Here is an 18,508-nt window from a genome sequence, read left to right on the forward strand (position 1 = left end):
CACCCATCCAAGAATGAGCACACCTGTGCCCTCTGGTGGCAGGGGCCCCACACTGCACAGGAGAGGGCAGGGCTGGGAGCCCAGCTGTTCACCATTTAGTGTATTAGGGACCTCACACAAATCCCTACCAGTGGTCGGCAAACGGCGGCTCGCGGGCCAGGGTTTGCCGCTCTGTTGACTAATGAGTTTGCTGACCACTGGACTAGACTAAATGTTACTGTGTAGTTGGAAGCTGTGAGGATTAGGCAATTGTGGCATATTGTGTGCAAAGAGGTAAAGGGTAGTATATGACAGTGGTCGGCAAACTCATTAGTCAACAGAGCGGCAAACCGCGGCTCACGAGCTGCATGTGGCTCGCAAACCGCTTTTGCCTACCACTGCCCTAACCTCTCTGTTTCTGTTTCCTCTCTGTTAAGCAGTAAAAATACCAGTGCTGGAAGAGGCAAGATGGCGACCGGCAGGAAGGTACGGAGGGAGAGTGTGTGAGAGAGTGAGGGAGCGATAGAGGTGGTGTGGACGTGTGTGGGTGTGTGTGTGAGTGAAATAGAAACAGTTAGACCCTGCAGTTCTTCCAGAGGGCTGCCAATCCGGGCAATCTTAGATGGTAAAACCCCACGGCTGCAGCAAACACTCCGGGGAGGACACCGGCGGCACAGAGACCATGCCATCTTGAAGAACAGAACTGCTTGAGACTAGGATCCTAGCCTCGCCACCACCCAGTCTGATCTCAGAAGCAAACCAGGACCCTACAGCTGCTCTGGTAGAAGACCTGCCACCACAGCTGCAGACCCAGGGACACCAGGACTCCAGGCACCAGCTGCCAGGCACCCGGCCACAGATTTCTGTGAGTCACAAAGCCAATCCCCCTCCCCCACCGCCCCCACGGCAGCGACATAGAAACTATCAGACCCCAGCCGCACAATAAGGCTTTCTGCACACACACAGCAGTGGCGACTCTGCCTGACTTTGAGCCTTGTTGTCAGACACAGGAAGTTTGTTTCCCGCGACTAGTCTCCGCGCCCAGGAAGGGAGACTGAGCGGAATTCCAGCCTAGCCGCTCATCCCTAGGGAGGTGGTCTTCTGCGACCAGATCCCGCACCCATGCAGGGCAGGGAGACAGCGCTGAACTTGAGCCCGGACTTGTGAACTCGGGGAATTTATTTCCCGCAACTCGTCTCCACACCCAGGCAGGAAGGCAGTCCTGAATTTGAGCATAGGTGCACGACCTTGGGGAGATTGTCTTCTGCAACCAGATCCTACGCCCACGCAGGGAGACCGCACTGAATTTGAGCCTGGGGGTGCAAACCCGGGGAGTTTGTTTCCCATGACCAGACCCTGCACCTTAGCAGAGAGGCTGCGGTGAATTTGAACCTGGATGTGCGGTCTCGGGGAGTTTGTTCCCCATGACCAGACCCTGTGCCCACACAGGAAGGCAGCACTGAATTTGAGCCTGGGTACATGGACACAGGGAGTTTGTTTTCCACAGTGCACACACGTGTGACCAGACCCCACACCCACACTAAGGGGCAGAGCCACCTGACTTTGATTCAGGGCAAGCGCACACAGAAGGCTGTTTACCGCAGGGCAGAGGTGGACCTCCTGCCAACACAGTGCGACTGAGCAACCCAGTCTCCCGGGCAGATCGGGGACCCTGAATCTCCACACAAGAGGCAGCATTGACCACCAGTGACTAGACTCCGTTCCTCATAACGTGTGCCTGAGATCCCTGATTCCCAGTACATTCACACTAAGAGCCAGTGACTCCAATTCTTGGCATATGTGCACACAGGGACCTGATTCTCAGTGCGAGGTAGCACCAAGAAACAGAGACTCTGATACTCGATTCTCGGCATGGACACAGGGAGCCTCTGACTCCTGACACGCAATAGGGGACTTTGATTTTTGGCACACACCAGTGGGTTCTCTGTTTCAAAGTGGTGCAGGCAGGGTCCCTGATTCTAGGTGCACACATGAGGCCACACTAAGCGCCTTTGACTCTGACCCAGGGCGAGTGTGGTTCCCACCAACCCACAGCAACCGCACGTCTTGGTATCAGAGCTCTTGAGTGACACTTGGGGGGTGCAAAACTCCCACTGCACATGGTCCAGGCTCCTGCAACTCAACATCTGAACCTTCTGGTGATAGTCAGAATGGGGAGACAACGAAGCAATCCCCAGAGGAAAGAAAAGGAGGAATCACCCAGTAAAGAAATAAGTGAAACGAAAGCATGCAACATGACAGAAAAAGAATTTAGAGTAATGGTCATACAGTTCATACACCGGATGGACGAGAAAATTAACAACCTATGCAAAAATCAGGAAGAAATGAAAAAATGATATAGCTACAATCAAAAACACCATGGAAGGCTTCAACAGTAGACCAGAAGAAACAGAGGACCGAATCAGCGAGTCAGAAGATCAGGTACAGAAACAAGCCCAATCTGAACAGCAACTAGAGAAAAAAATTAAAAAGCAGGAGGAGAGCCTAAGGGAACTTTGGGACAATGCTAAACGAAATAACATACATATAATAGGGCTGCCAGAAGGATAAGAAGAGCAGCAAGGATTAGAAAATTTATTTGAAGAAATAATGACAGAAAACTTCCCTGATATAGGGAAGAAGAAAGTTACTCAAGTACAAAGAGTCCCAAGCAAGATGAATCCCAAAAGACCCATACCAAGACACACCATAATTACAATGGCAAATGTTATCGACAAAGAGAGAATCTTAAAGGTTGCAAGAGAGAGACAGAGAGTTACCTACAAAGGATCCCCATCAGATTATCAAATGATTTCTCAACAGAAACACATCAAGCTAGAAGGGAATGGAAGGAGATATACAAAGTGATGCAAAGCAAGGGACTCAATCCAAGAATACTCTATCCAGCAAGACTATCAATCAAAATTGAAGGGGAAATCAGGAGCTTCACAGACAAAAAAAGGCTAAGGGAGTTTATCACTACCAAACTAGCAATGCAAGAAATGCTAAAGGGAATGCTGTAAAAAGAAGAAACAAAAAGGTAAGAAGGAACACAGCCTCAAAAAATAAAAATGGCTACAAACAAGTACCTTTCAATAATAACTTTAAATGTAAACAGACCAAATGCTCCAATCAAAAGACAACGAGTGGCTGAATGGATAAAAAAACATGACCCATATATATGCTGTCTACAAGAGACCCACCTCAGAACAAGGGACTCACACAGACTGAAAGTGAAGGGATGGAAAAATATCTTTCAGGCAAATGGAAATGAAAAAAAAGCTGGGGTAGCAATACTTATATCTGACAAAATAGACCTCAAAGTGAAGGCCATAACAAGAGATAAGGAAGGCCACTTCATAATACTAAAGGGATCGATACAACAAGAGGATATAACCCTGGTAAACATATATGCACCCAATGCAGGAGCACCCAAATACATAAAAAATCTCCTGGAAGATATCAAGAGAGAGATAGACAACAATACAATCACAGTAGGGGACTTTAATATACCACTGACATCACTAGATAAATCCTCTAGACAAAAAATCAGCAAAGAAACAACAATCCTAAATGACTCACTAGATCAGATGGACTTAATTGACATTTTCAGAACATTTCACCCCAAAGCTGCGGAATATACGTTCTTCTCAAGTGTACATGGGACATTTTCAAAAATAGACCACATACTGGGTCACAAGCAAAGTCTCCCCAAATTCAAGAAGATTGAAATCATACCAAGCATCTTTCAGACCACAATGGCATAATATTAGAAATAAACTACAATAAAAACAATCTAAAACACTCAAACACTTGGAAGCTGAATAGCATGTTATTAAATATTGATTGGGTTACCAATGAGAACAAAGAAGAAATTAAAAACATTCTGGAAACTAACGACAATAAAAACACAACAATCCAAAAACCTATGGGACACAATGAAAGCAGTCCTGAGAGGGAAGTTTATAGCTCTACAGGCCTACCTCAAAAAACAAGAAAAAATGGCAATAAATCATCTAATGCTACAACTCAAAGAATTAGAAAGAGAGCAACAAGAAAAGCCCAGAGTGAGCAGAAGGAAAAAGATAATAAAGATTAGAGCAGAAATAAATGACATAGAGACCAAAAAAACAATACAAGAGATCAATGAAACTAAGAGCTGGTTCTTTGAAAGGATAAACAAGATTGATGAACCTCTAGCCAAGCTCACCAAGAAGCAAAGAGAAAGGACTCAAATAAACAAAATCAGAAATGATAGAGGCGAAATAACAACAGACCCCACAGAAATACAAAGGATTGTTAAAAAATATTATGAACAACTCTATTCCAACAAACTAGACAACCTGGAGGAAATGGACATATTCCTAGAAAAATACAACCTTCCAAAACTCAATCAGGAAGATTCTAAAAATCTCAATAGGCCAATAACTATGGAAGAAATTGAAGCAGTCATCAAAAAGCTTCCAGCAAACAAAAGCCCAGGCCCAGACGGCTTCACAGGGGAGTTATACCAAACATTCAAGGAAGAACTAAATCCTATCCTCCTCAGACTATTCCAAAAAATTCAAGAGGAAGGAACACTTCCAAACTCATTCTATGAAGCCAGCATCACCCTAATACCAAAACCAGATAAAGACAACACAATGAAAGAGAATTACAGGCCAATATCCCTCATGAACATAGATGCCAAAATCCTAGCAAATCGGATCCAGCAGTACATCAGAAAGATCATACACCATGACCAAGCAGGATTTATACCAGGGATGCAAGGATGGTACAATATCTGCAAATCAATAAACGTGATACATCACATAAACAAACTGAGGAGAAAAAATCACATAGTCATATCAATTGATGCAGAAAAAGCATTTGACAAAATCCAACACCCTTTCTTGATAAAAACTCTCATCAAGGTGGGAATAGAAGGATCATACCTCAACATAATAAAAGCTATATGTGATAAACCCACAGCTAACATCATACTCAATGAGCAAAAACTAAAACCATTTCCCCTAAGAACAGGAACAAGACAGGGATGCCCACTCTCACCACTCCTGTTTGACATATACTGGAAGTATTAGCCATTGCAGTTAGACAAGAAGAAGAAATAAAAGGCATCCAAATTGGAAAAGAAGAAGTAAAGCTGTCCTTATTTGCAGATGACATGATATTGTACATAAAAAACCCAAAAGACTCCATCAAAAAACTAACAGACTTAATAAATGAATTCGGCAAGGTAGCAGGATACAAAATTAACACCAAGAAATCTATGGTATTTCTATACACCAATAGTGAACTTACAGAAAGAGAGACTAAAAAAGCAATCCCATTTACCATCGCACCAAAAAAAATTAAGATACCTAGGAATAAACTTAACTAAAGAGGTAAAAGACCTATATGCAAAAAACTACAGGACACTGAAAAAAGAGATAGAGGAAGATATAAACAGATGGAAGAACATACCGTGTTCATGGATTGGTAGAATCAACATCATCAAAATGTCCATTCTACCCAAAGCAGTCTATAGATTCAATGCACTCCCCATTAAAATACCAACGGCATATTTCACAGACCTAGAAAGAACTCTCCAAAAATTCATCTGGAATAAAAAAAGACCCCGAATAGCCACAGCAATCCTGAGAAAGAAGAACAAAGTAGGTGGGATCTCAATGCCAGATATCAAGCTGTATTACAAAGCCACTGTTCTTAAAACAGCCTGGTACTGGCACAAGAACAGACATATAGATCAATGGAATAGAATAGAGAACCCAGAAATCGACCCAAACCACTATGCCCAATTAATATTCGACAAAGGAGGCATGAACATACAATGGAGTCAAGACAGTCTCTTCAATAAATGGTGTTGGGAAAATTGGACAGATACATGCAAAAAAATGAAACTAGACCACCAACTTACACCATACACAAAAATAAACTCAAAATGGATAAAGGACTTAAACGTAAGATGGGAAACCATAAAAATACTAGAGGAATCAACAGGCAGCAAAATCTCAGACATATGCCGAAAGAACTTCTTCACTGATACTGCTCCTAGGGCAATGTAAAATAAAGAGAAAATAAACAAATGGGACTACATCAAAATAAAAAGCTTTTGCACAGCAAAAGAAACCATCAACAAAACAACAAGAAAGCCCACTGCCGAAACTGGTTTGGCTCAGTGGATAGAGCGTCAGCCTGAGGACTGAAGGGTCCTGGGTTCGATTCCGGTCAAGGGCATGTACCTTGGTTGCGGGCACATCCCCAGTGGGAGGTGTGCAGGAGGCAGCTGATCGATGTTTCTCTCTCATCGATGTTTCTAGCTCTCTATACCTCTCCCTTCCTCTCTGTAAAATATCAATAAAATATATTAAAAAAAAGAAAAAAAAAAGAAAGCCCACTGCATGGGAGAACATATTTGCCAATGATATCATCTATAAGGGTTTAATCTCCAACATTTACAGGGAACTCATACAACTCAACAAAAGGAAGATAAACAATCCAATCAAGAAATGGGCAACGTACCTAAATAGAAACTTTTCGAAAGAAGACAGAAGGAAGGCCAAGAGACTTACGAAAACATGCTCAAAGTCACTAATTATCCGAGAGATGCAAATCAAAACGACAATGCGGTACCATCTCACACCTGTCAGAATGGCTATCATCAACAAATCAATAAGTGACAAATGTTGGTGAGGATGCGGAGAAAAAGGAACCCTCGTGCACTGCTGGTGGGAATGCAGATTGGTGCAGCCACTATGGAGAACAGTATGGAGTTTCCTCAAAAAACTAAAAATGGAACTCCCATTTGACCCAGTAATCCTACTTCTAGGAATATATCCCAAGAAGCTAGAAACATCAATCAGAAAGGATATATGTACCCCTATGTTCATAGCAGCACAATTTACCATAGCTAAGATTTGGAAACAACCTAAGTGCCCATCAGCAGATGAGTGGATTAAAAAAATGTGGTACACCTACACAATGGAATACTACGCTGTGCTAAAAAAGAAGGAATTCCTACCATTTGCAACAACATGGATGGAACTGGAGAGCATTATGCTAAGTGAAATAAGTCAGTCAGAGAAAGATAAGTATCACATGATTTCCCTCATTTGTGGGATATAATGAACAACATAAACTGATGAACAAAAACAGTCCCAGAGACAGAGAAACATCGATCAGACCATCAAACCTTGGAGGGAAGGTAGGGGAGGGTGGGGGTAAGGGGGAGAGATCAACCAAAGGATTTGTATGCATGCATATGGGCCTAACCAATGGACACAGACAACAGGGGGGTGAGGGCATGAGTGGGTGGTTGGGGGGGTAATGGGGGAAGAAGGACACATATGTAACACCTTAATCAATAAAGAAATTTAAAAAAATAATAAAAATAATAGTAATAAAAAATACCAGTGCTATTAATAAATGAGGTGATACTCGTGTAAGTGGGGATAAATGCACCACCTCATCAGGTTCCTGTGAGGATTAACAATATGTGAAGTGCTCCATGCAGGGCCTGGCATGTACCAATGCTCAGGAAATGATTTTGTTCCCCAATACATCTTGGACATCAAGCAAAGCAGACCACTTGGTTTCTCATCTGAACCTTGACCCTGACAGGATCAAAACGCACACTCCTCAGGGCCCATCGTCAACCTGCACGCCCACGCTTGGCCTGTGCTCCCTCGTGCTGTGGTCTTCTTCTCTCTGTCTGGAACGTCCCTCCTTCCTTTGCCTGTCTTGCTCAGCCTCCAGGGCCAGCTTAAATGTCACCAGCTCCAGGCTCCTCCAGAAGTCCCGGCCTGGAAGGAGCTTGTGCTCCTCGCTCTGTGATGGCACAGCACCTGGGTGCCCTTCTGTGGGGCATCATCATACCAATCGTGATTACGTCCCCAATTCCAGCCGATACACACACTCACTTCTTACAAAGGTCAACATGTTTTGTGACACTGAGGTGGAAACGGGCACTGAGGTCACAGTGCAAACCAACGGTCTTGTGAGGAGAACTGGGTGGCGTCTGTCCACACTCAGTAGGCACACGCACAAGCGGCTCCTTCCATCAGCTGGGGACTGGGTAAGCAAGCGATGGGAGACCAGACAATGGGACACTGTGCAGCCGCGAAACAGAACCGAGAAGTTTTATTATTGACATGGGACCATCGCCCAAGTTACACTGGAAAGTGGGGGGAAATACAGTTTATACAGTACCTACCGTTGTGTAAAAAGGGGAGAACGTATATACAAGCATTTGCATTTGATGTTCAGACTACTTCAAGAAGAATACAAAAAACATACTGATGCCAGCACACTGGGAGCCTCTGGGGCAAGAACTTGGAGTCTGGGAAACAGGAGGAGGGAGATGCTGCTGTCGCACACCTTTTTCTCTTTTAAACTTTATACTGTGTACATATATTATCTATTCAAAATAAAATAACTTTTTAGTAAAGAAGGAAAAGGAAAGCCCGTCATAAGATGGAGACGATGGGTAAGCCACTGCTCCAAGAGGAAAAGACCTTGAATTTGTTTCCAGGAGTGAGAGTGTCCTCAGGGCAGCTGCCCCCACTTGCACCCGGGCATTGTCACTTGACGTTCAGAGAATTAAAAACGGGTTTCAGTGTGAGCCTGAGTAAAACAGAAGGATAAACTCATTATCAGTGGTTGAAGAAAATTCATAGATGAGTGCATAGCCAAGTCCAAAAGAAACAGAAGTAGAATTTGGCTCTTTCTTTTTTATTTTTAGTTAATCCTCACCAGAGGATATTTTTCCATTGATTTTTAGAGAGAGTGGAAGGGAGAGGGAGAGACAGAGGGAAACATCAATGTGAGAGAGACACATTGATTGGTTGCCTCCCGCACGCACCCCGACCAGGGCCAGGGAACCTGCAACCAAGGTACATGCCCTTGACCAGAATTGAACCTGGGAACCTTCAGTCCGCAGGCTGACACTTAGCCACTGAACCAAACTGGCTAGGACTAGAATTTGGCTCTTTCATGATGGCAAACACTGATGGCCCTGGGTCATTCCTTTTGTACCCACAAAACGGAGAGCTTCTCAGTGCCTCAGGACCCTGGCTCTTCTGGTTAAAAGCCTCTCAGATCATCAGAACTCACCTGGGTGAAGCAGCTGGAGCAGAGCCCCTCCAACCCTGGCCCCCAGGGGCCTTGCTGGGAAGGCCCCTCAGCTCAGATGACCCCTTTCCCGGGGAAATCCACACTCTGCAACCTCACTGCCCAGCCAGGTAAGGTCTGAGGGCCAACGCCCTGGAGGGGACCTCAGCCAGCTTTACAAGGGAGAAGGCTGGTTACGCTGGGCAGCAAACTAGCCTCAAAGGGAAGACATCACAGGAGGGCTCAGGAGCCTCGGGAGCTCTGCAGGGCAGGTGGGGCTTGGGGGAGAGGGGCACCTGAGTCCTCTCAGGCTGGTCACCTGCCTCCTGCCTTCCCCCAGGCGTCTCTTGCTAACCCCACCCTGTTTGGATCTCAGCACAGGCTTCTGCCCGCCAAGTCCTCCAGTCCAACCCTCTATTGACAGTTGTTCCTGCCATGGTAAGTGGTGTAGGACAGGTTCCTGTGTTTATCTGTCTCCCTGACTACAAGGCCACGCCCCAGGGGAGGGTTTATCACATACTGTGTTTCCTCTCTTGGTTCGGAGCTTAGTCTGCGGGGAGCAGTCACTACTTGACTCTCTTGGGGCCAGGACTAACTTCTCCCTAGTTCTGGGGTGGCTGGCTATCCCCCCAGTTTAATCATACTTGCTAAATGCCAAATTATGTGAAACTACCTGAAGAGAAATAGTGTCCCATGCCCCCTCCAGCCAGGATACTACCCAGCAGCCAAAATGATTTTCTTTTCCCCTCAACCGAGAAATGTTTTTATTGATTTTTAGAGAGAGAAACATTGATCAGTTGCTTCCCATACGCGCCCCGACTGGGAATCGAACCCACAACCTTTTGCTGTACCAAATGATACTCCAACAGAGCCACCTGGCCAGGGCCAGAATGACCTTTTGGCAAGCTAAGTCAACTCCTGTCACTTGGCTGCTGCCCACTTCACTCTGAGTAACACCCAATAGCCTTACTCAGACCCAGGAGGCTTTGCACAATGTGCCCCTGCTCCTATCTGGCCCCCTCCCCCACCTCTCTCCAGGCACTGGGCCCCACACTATTGAGGGGCACACACACTTCTGCTTCAGAGCTTGTGCACATGCTGTTCCCTCTCCTTGGAATGCTTTTCCATGCACCTGGTCAGTGCATTCAGGGTCCTGCTCAAAGACAGCTTTCCCTCCCTACCCTTTCTAAAACAGCAACCCCTTTGGCACTTAGCTCTGGACGAAAGGGGCCACATGCTAAGCTGACAAGCTCAGGGAAGGCCTGCATGGCAGTCTTGCAAACTCAGAGACCTAAAGTAACCACAAAGGATGGTCTGAAATTAAACTTTAACTAAAAGCAGTTATAGTGGGTAGTTAACATCCTAGGCCTGTATCTTCACTGACAAGTCAATCTTTACCTTAACTGATCCTATCTGTGTTTTTTTGTTTGTTTGTTTGTTTGTTTGTTTTTAAAATATATTTTATTGATTTTTTACAGAAAGGAAGGGAGAGGGATAGAGAGTTAGAAACATCGATGAGAGAGAGACATCGATCAGCTGCCTCCTGCACAGCCCCTACTGGGGATGTGCCCACAACCAAGGTACATGCCCTTGACCGGAATCGAACCTGGGACCCTTCAGTCCACAGGCTGACGCTCTATCCACTGAGCAAAACTGGCTAGGGCTATCTGTGTTTTTGCATCTATAATAACATGCCCTTTGAAATGTCTGGGTAACTTGTAACTTCCTTCTTCTACCACCAATGGATTTCATGTAACCCACCTACGTCCCTTTCCTTTAATTGCAACGTATAAATACAGATGTAACCCGCAATTCTCCAGAGCATTATCTCAGTCCATTGAGGTTCTGTTTCCTGGCATATGTTGACAGTTTGGCTCAAATAAACTCACAAAAATTCTTTACAGGTTTCAGTGTTTTTTTTTACGTTAACAGCTCCTTCCAGCATCTGCCCCTCCGGATCCACACATTCTTTGCCTCCTCTACCCTACTGCTACCCCGGGAGGCTGGCCAGGTACTGCAGACCTGTGCCCTCTGACTTCTAGCCTGTGCCCTCTGGCTTCTAGCCTGTGCCCTCTGACTGCTAGCCTGTGCCCTCTGGCTTCTAGCCTGTGCCCTCTGGCTTCCAGCAGAGAGCAGGCAGGATACCAGAAGGTGGGAGGGAGGTGAGGTCAGAGTTTAATTCCTGGGCTGGCTCCCTCCCTGCAGGGTTGCTGTGTGCTATCTGGCCCCTCAAGGACCCAGGCCTCAGCTCCTGGCAGGCTCTCACTTTGGCCTCTCTCCAGCTTCTGGTATCTGCTCCCGACCCTCCCTGTCACTCACTGAGGTACTACACTACCCCCTTGGGTTCCCCTACACCTTGCCCACTTCTCTGAAGGTAATTGCTTTATTAAACCTTTTTCAGTCACCCAAAGCATACTATCCATTTTCTTTCAGGACCCCAATGCAGCACCTGCCATCACATATCTGTTGTTTGAAACTGTCTCCCACTGGACCATAAGGTCAGAGAAGTTGGTGACTTTATTACAACATCTGGCTCAGCACCTGCACCAAGTAGCTCAGTGCATGTTTGCTGAATGCATGAATGAGGAAGGGAAGGATCACTGTAATCTAAGTAGGACATGGAGGCTGGGAGGAGGCCACGCTTTAGGGGAAGGGCACAGGGGAAGGCACAGGTGCAGCAGTGGTGAGAGCGCCCCTCAAGGCAAAAGACCCATCTCTGTCCTTCTTAGCACTTCCCTGCCATCTGCAAGGCTTTGGGTTCGTTTTCTTTGTACGTCTTCCCACTGGAATGAACCCCCTGGGCGCAGGGGCCATGTCCCGTCTTGTTCCCTGTGGTATCCTTAGCGCCTAGCACAGTACCTGGCATGCACAGAAGGCACTAGATCCGCGTTTGTTGAACAAATGGAAGAAATGTGAGTTATCCAAAAGAAACAATGAATTGGCAGAGGATCTCGAAAGCCATGTTGGGCGGTCTGGACTTGGAATGAAGAGCAATAGAATAGAACTGCACGCAAGCCCTGCTGCAAAAAGGAAGATGACAAAGCCGGGCTGGCAGGCTGGGTCTGGCAGGGGACACAGGCCTCAGCATCAGACCAGCAGGGAGAGGTAGCAGAATGTGGTGCAGATGCAGAATGAAGCCTCCAGCGTTCAACCCTGGCCCAGGAGCAGTACCCCAGGGCCACTGCAACTGGCCTGTTTCCACCCTCTGGCTGCAGTGGGAAAGCTGGGAGCGGAAGTGGCTTGGGGAAGCATGAATCAAATCCACTCTGACCATGTTGCATTGACAATATAACCAGCTGGCTCAGGGGACAGCAAGTGACAGATGGATACTGAGGACTTCCGAAGGGGGTGGCATGGCGGGGAACAGCTGAAAGTGGAGGAGCCGATGAGCCATCGCCTTGGATAGCAGAGGAGTGTCTGGGACCAAACACAGCTGGGTAGATTGGGGAAGACAAGCCAGCAAAGAAAAGGGAGGCCAAGAGGCAGAATAACAAAGAAAGGAGGGCAATGTCAAGGAAGCCCAAGGAACAACTTCATAGAAGGAAGGTGGCAGCCAACAGTCCAGGCCAGAGGCTAGAGTCGGTTGGACTCCAGAGGCCCCATCCTAGAGGCGTGCTGATTGCCGGCGTCTGGGGCCCTCGGAGAGCCAAGTTAGGTGGGTTCCGTGTTAAAGAAGGGTTTGCTCCTGGCCCACCTGGCATTCCTGGGCACATGTCCTAATCCTCATTTGTGACAAGGATTGCCAGTTGTCTTCCAAATCCATTCTTTCCTTCTTTCCGTGGTGACAAGGCTCCCAATTTTTACTGGACACAGAACTACCGTAAATCCCACATTTCCTTGCCTTGCAGTCTGGTGGGGCCATGCGGTCTTCAGGTCTCCTTTGTGTACACCTCCCTCTCCCTTTTCCCCGTTGGGATGTGGACCCAGAAGACGGACATAAGCATTACCCAAGGTGACAGAGGAAACAGAGGCAGAGGCCACCATCAGGCCACCAAGCCAGCCTGGACCACCTACCCAGACTTTCATTGACAGCATACATTCCTGTCTTAAGCCACTATATTTTGAGGACTTTTTGTTAGAACAGCCTAACTCACTGGTCGGCAAACTCATTAGTCAACAGAGCCAAATATCAACAGTACGATTGAAATTTCTTTTGAGAGCCAAATTTTTTAAACTTAAACTTCTTCTAACACCACTTCTTCAAAATAGACTTGCCCAGGCCGTGGTATTTTGTGGAAGAGCCACACTCAAGGAGCCAAAAAGCTGCATGTGGCTCGCGAGTCGCGGTTTGCTAACCACAGGCCTAACTCATATAGGAACCCACCACTTAATCCAGTAGAAATGCCTCAGATCAGATGAAAAGTTGTTCCAGCCCAACTCTGCCAGGGGTCCCAGGGTGAGAGTGAGCACTGGCTCTTCCCTTGACAAGATCCTCACTCTATGCACAAGGAGATCCTAGTCTCCTTAATAATCTGTTACAGATCCATTATTCATCAACTGATCAAAAGTCTTCATAAAAATGTTTGTCCTCCTATCTACCTAATCAAGGAATGAGTAAGAGCGGCGATTACCAGCATCCCCATCACGCTCCCCAAGTGGTTCCATTTCTATCTAGTTCCCTTCTCCTCGCACCCGCAGGCCAAGGAGGGTGAGGGTGTGTGGTAGGGTCACCTGGATGGAGTGCTCAATGCTCCAGAGGAAAAGCAGCGCGCAAGGCCACGAGGTAACAGTGTGGAAGGTGGGCAGCATGGTTGCGGGCAGGATGCCTTGGGGGTGGACTGCAGCCGCTACTCAGCAGCTGAGTAAACTGAAGTCAGTCACCTACCTCCTGGGCCTCCATGTTCTCAGCTCAGCTACAATGGGGACAGTAAGAACATCTACTTTTGAGGTAACTGTGAGGAATAAATCAGTCAATAAGTGTAAGACACTTAGAACCGTGACTGGCAACAGTTCTCAATTAGTATTAGTCTTTATATATAACTAGAGGCTCAGTGCATGAAATTCGTGCACTGGGGGGGAGGGCAGTCCCTCAGCCCGGTCTGTGCCCTCTCGCATTCCAGGAGCCCTCGGGGGATGTCCGTCAGTTGGATATCCTTAGCACTACTGCGGAGGCGGGAGAGGCTCCTGCCACCTCCGCTGCGCACGCCAGCCGTGAGCCTGGCTTCTGGCTGAGTGTTGCTCACCCTGTGGGAGTGCACTGACCATCAGGGGGCAGCTCCTGTGTTGAGCATCTGCCCCCTGGTGTTCAGTGTGGGTCATAGTGACTGGTAGTTCCACCGTTCAGTCGATTTGCATATAAGCCTTTTATTATATAGGATTTATAAAGCAACAGAAAAGAAAAACAACCTAATAGAGTAACTATGATTTATAAAGCAGTTACAGATGTTCTCATTAAATCCTCCTGATGAGGTATCATAATTACCCCATTTTATAGAAACTGGTTTGGAAGTTTAGTGACTTGCCCCAAATCTTACAGTGGGTAAATTGTAATTCAAATGTCACCAAGCCTTGTTTTCCAGAACTACGTGGCCTCGAAGTAGAGAGACTTCAGGATTCCAGAAGAACAAAGCTCCCTTTACACTTGTTTCTGCCCAAAGCCCAGACCATTTTGTTACTGGTTTCTCAGTTAGCTCCACTGATCATTGAACTTCCTTCAGGTCAGACACAAAGGAAAAGGGCCTGCTGAGCATCCTCACCGGCAGGCCAGAGCTGGGGCCCAGAAGGTGGGAGGTCGGGGAGGGGGCACACTGGTCAGTAAACACAGACGGACTGCTGTACACTCAGGAGACACAAAAGCCCGGTGCAACGTGTGGGTCTTACTGTGATCCTGATTCAAACAAGCTAACTGTTAAAAACAAACAAGAACATCTTTGAGACAACTGGAAAAATTCTAAATATGAACTGGGTGTCCTATATAATAAAAGCCTAATATGCTAAGTGTACGGTCGTCCATTCAACCAAAGCGTAATATGCTAGTGATATGCTAAGGCTGCTCAACCGCTCGCTATGATGTGCACTGACCACTAGGGGGCAGACACTCCGACCGGGAGGTTAGCTTGCTGCTGGGGTCCAGCCGATCAGGACTGAGTGAGACGGGCCAGACACACTCTGGAGCCCTCCCGTGGCCCCCATCGTGCACTGATGAGGTCCCTTGACCTGGCCTGTACCCTCTCACAATCCGGGACCCCTCAGGGGATGTCAGAGAGCCGGTTTTGGCCCAATCCCGCAGATCAGGCTGAGGGACCCCACTGGTGCACGATTTATGCACCCGGCCTCTAGTTAGGGAATATTATGAGATTAATATACAATTGTTAAGTGTGATATTGACATGATTTTTTTAAAAAAGAAATAGGAAAAGAAGTCTTTGAACCCATATAAGAATGCCCCGTACCAACAAACCCCTAATTTCTGATAAAGGTACAAACGGAATTCAATGGAGGAAGGGGAGCTTTTTGACAAATGGTGCTTATCAGTTGGACAGCACAGGCAAAATAATGAACTTAGCCCAGACGGTGTGGCTCAGTGGGTCGACCCATGCACCAAGAGGTCACTGGTTCTATTCCCAATCAGGGCACATGCCCCAGGGTTGTGAGCTCAATCCCCACTAGGAGGCGTGCAGGAGGCAGCTGATCAATGATTCTCTCTCATCATTGATGTTTCTATCTCTCCCTTTCCCCTCTTCTCTCTCTAAAAATCAATAAAACATTTTACAAAATAATAATGAACTCAATTCAAACCTCATGCCTCATATAAATATTTACTCAAAAAAGATCAAGGACTAAAATGTAATACATCTATATATACAACTAGTTATATATATATATATATATATAACTATATATATAACATCTATATATATATATATATAACGAATTCGTGCACAAGTGGGGTCCCTCTGGGTGGCCTGCAGGGATCAGGCCGAAACCCGCAGTCCAACGCCACCTGCAGCTCCTACCTGCCGCTCCCGCTCATTCCAGCCTCACTGTGCCTGCCATGGGCTCATGCCCAATCAGTCACGATTGGGAGAGGCTTGCGCTGCCACAGCAGTGCTCGCCAGCCATGAGCCCTGCGTCTGGCGCCCTCCCAAGGGGAGTGGCCTGCGGGATCGGGCTGAAACCAGCTTTCCAACATCCCCCAAGGGGTCCCAGATTGCGAGAGGGCGCAGACCAGGCTGAGGGACCCCACTGGTGCATGATCAGGCTGGGGAAGGACTGCAGGAGGGCTCCAGGGCGTGTCCGGGCCATCTCCCTCAGTCCTGATTGGCTGGACCCCAGCAGCAAGCTAACCTACCGGTCAGAGCATCTGACCTCTGGTGGTCAGTGCATGTCATAGTGACTGGTCAACCAGTAGACTGTCTGCCCCCTGGTGGTCAGTGCATGTCATAGCGAGCGGTTGAGCAGCCTTAGCATATCATTAGCATATTACGCTTTGATTGGTTGTTTGGTCTATTTGCATATTACCCTTTTATTATATAGGAAAGCCTAAGTGACTGTTACGACCAAACGACTGGTCAACTGGTTGCTATGATGCACAGTGACCCATTGACCACCAGGGGAAAGATGCTCAACGCAGGAGCTGCCCCCTGGTGGTCAGTGCGCTCCCACAGCCAACCTCCTGCGGTCTCTCCCACAGCCAACTTCCCATGGTCTCTCCCCACTACCCCACCTCCCCAGGCTGGCTGGCCCTGATCGCCCTGATAGGGACTGGGTGAGAAGGTCCCGATCGCCAGGCTGAGGGACCCCACCTGTGCACGAATTCGTGCACGGGGCCTCTAGTAAATCTACTAGTATAAGAATGTTAGAAAAATATAGGAAACAACCTTCAGGATATAGGGCTTGGTGAAATAAGTTTTTAGACCCAACATGTAAACACAATTCATAAAAAAAAACAAGAGCAATTGCACTTCATCAAAATTAAAAATTTTGCTTTGCAAAAGATCCTATAAAGATAAAAGACCATCCACAGAGTGGGAGAAAGTATTTGCAAACCACATGTCCAAACAAGAAGTCCCAAAACAAAGAAATTATCCAATTAGAAAACGGGCAAAAGACTCAAATGGACATCTCACCAAAGAGGATACTTAGGCAGTAAATAAGCACATGAAGAGATGGTCAACAACTAGCCATTAAGGAAATCAAATTAAGAGGACAGTGAGATATTGCCACACACCTATCAGAACGGCTAAAATCAATCATGGCAACACTACATGTTGGTGAGGATGTGAAGAAACTGAACCTCTCATACATTACTGGTAGGAATGCAATAAGGGAAAATTGTTTCTTTTAAATTAAACATGCAGGAGAAACCAAGATGGCGGCATAGGTAAACACCTGAACTTGCTGCCTCACACAACCACTTCAAAACTACAACTAAAAGACAAAACGGACATCATCCAGAACCACAGGAAGGCTGGCTGAGTGGAAACTCTACAACTAGAAGAAAAAAGCACACTGAGACTTAGAGGAGCTGCAGGAAGCAGAGGTTCAGAGGCGCTCGTGCGTGGAAAGGGCTGGCAACTGAGGACGCAGCTGTCTTTTTCATTCGGGAGGGAGACACAAGCTCCCGACTGTGCTGAACTCCAGTTCCGGGAGAGACTCTGGGGACCCAGACTCATACAGGGAGAAACTGGGTTGTCTGGCAGCGGGTGGAACTTGAGGGCGGCTTTCTCTCAGAGGTGATTGCAGCGATTATCAAGGGACACTGAGACCCGAGGGCCTCTTAGGGCAAGGCTAACGGGAAGCCATTGCTGTTTGCTCCGCCCTGAGACCCTGCCCTACCCAAGATGTGCGCAGAGGCTTTTGCATATGAATGGCCCTGGTCCTTTGAAATCTAAAATTACCTAACAAACTGCAGCTGAGTCAAATAGATCCAGAACATCCAAAAGAAGGCCCAAGGCCCTACAGCAGCTTGCACTGCTTCACAGCTGAGCCTCAGAAGGGCACCTCCAAAACCCAAACAAAGAAGAGGAATCTGCAGATCTCTCTGTAGCTCCTGTTGGGTGGCCTCAGGCAGAGGCTAAATTAGCACCTCCTTGGAGATCCAAGAGCCAGTGTACCCAGTGGTCAGAGTGGGACCATCCAGATTAAAACTCCTCAGACCCATAAGGGACACACTCAGGGGGCAGATTCAGTGAACACCAAAGCCCCACTGAAACAAGTCTTGCCTCATAAGGGTGTCTTCAGCACAGAAGTTCTCCCATTGCAGACACAGCTGATCCTCACAGCCAATTGGCCTGGAGGTCAATTCCTCCCAGTGATACCAACAACAATCAAGGCTTAACTACAACAAGACTGTACACACAGCCCACATATGGGTGCACCAAGAATGTCCACCTCAGGTAACTGGGGAGGCTGAGCCACTGGGCCCTATAGGACAGCTAGCACACAAAGCCATTCTATCAACACAGGGAAGCAACCAAAAT

At 47.1% G+C, this 18,508-nt stretch overlaps 1 protein-coding gene across 1 annotated transcript in view; it reads right to left on the reverse strand.

Moving 5' to 3' along the window:
- Positions 1-8,086: 8,086 nt before the first annotated feature.
- The window catches only part of TAF8 (TATA-box binding protein associated factor 8), a 33,599-nt gene continuing 23,177 nt past the window's right edge, over positions 8,087-18,508 (reverse strand). Inside the window, exon 8 of the mRNA XM_080665090.1 lies at positions 8,087-8,601. Within this exon, the coding sequence (XP_080521216.1) occupies positions 8,578-8,601 (24 nt within the window). The 3' untranslated portion in view covers positions 8,087-8,577. The remainder of the gene's footprint in view (positions 8,602-18,508) is intronic.

Source organism: Plecotus auritus (assembly GCF_963455305.1).
Source record: "Plecotus auritus genome assembly, chromosome: 4".
Classification (NCBI taxonomy): Eukaryota; Metazoa; Chordata; class Mammalia; order Chiroptera; family Vespertilionidae; genus Plecotus; species Plecotus auritus.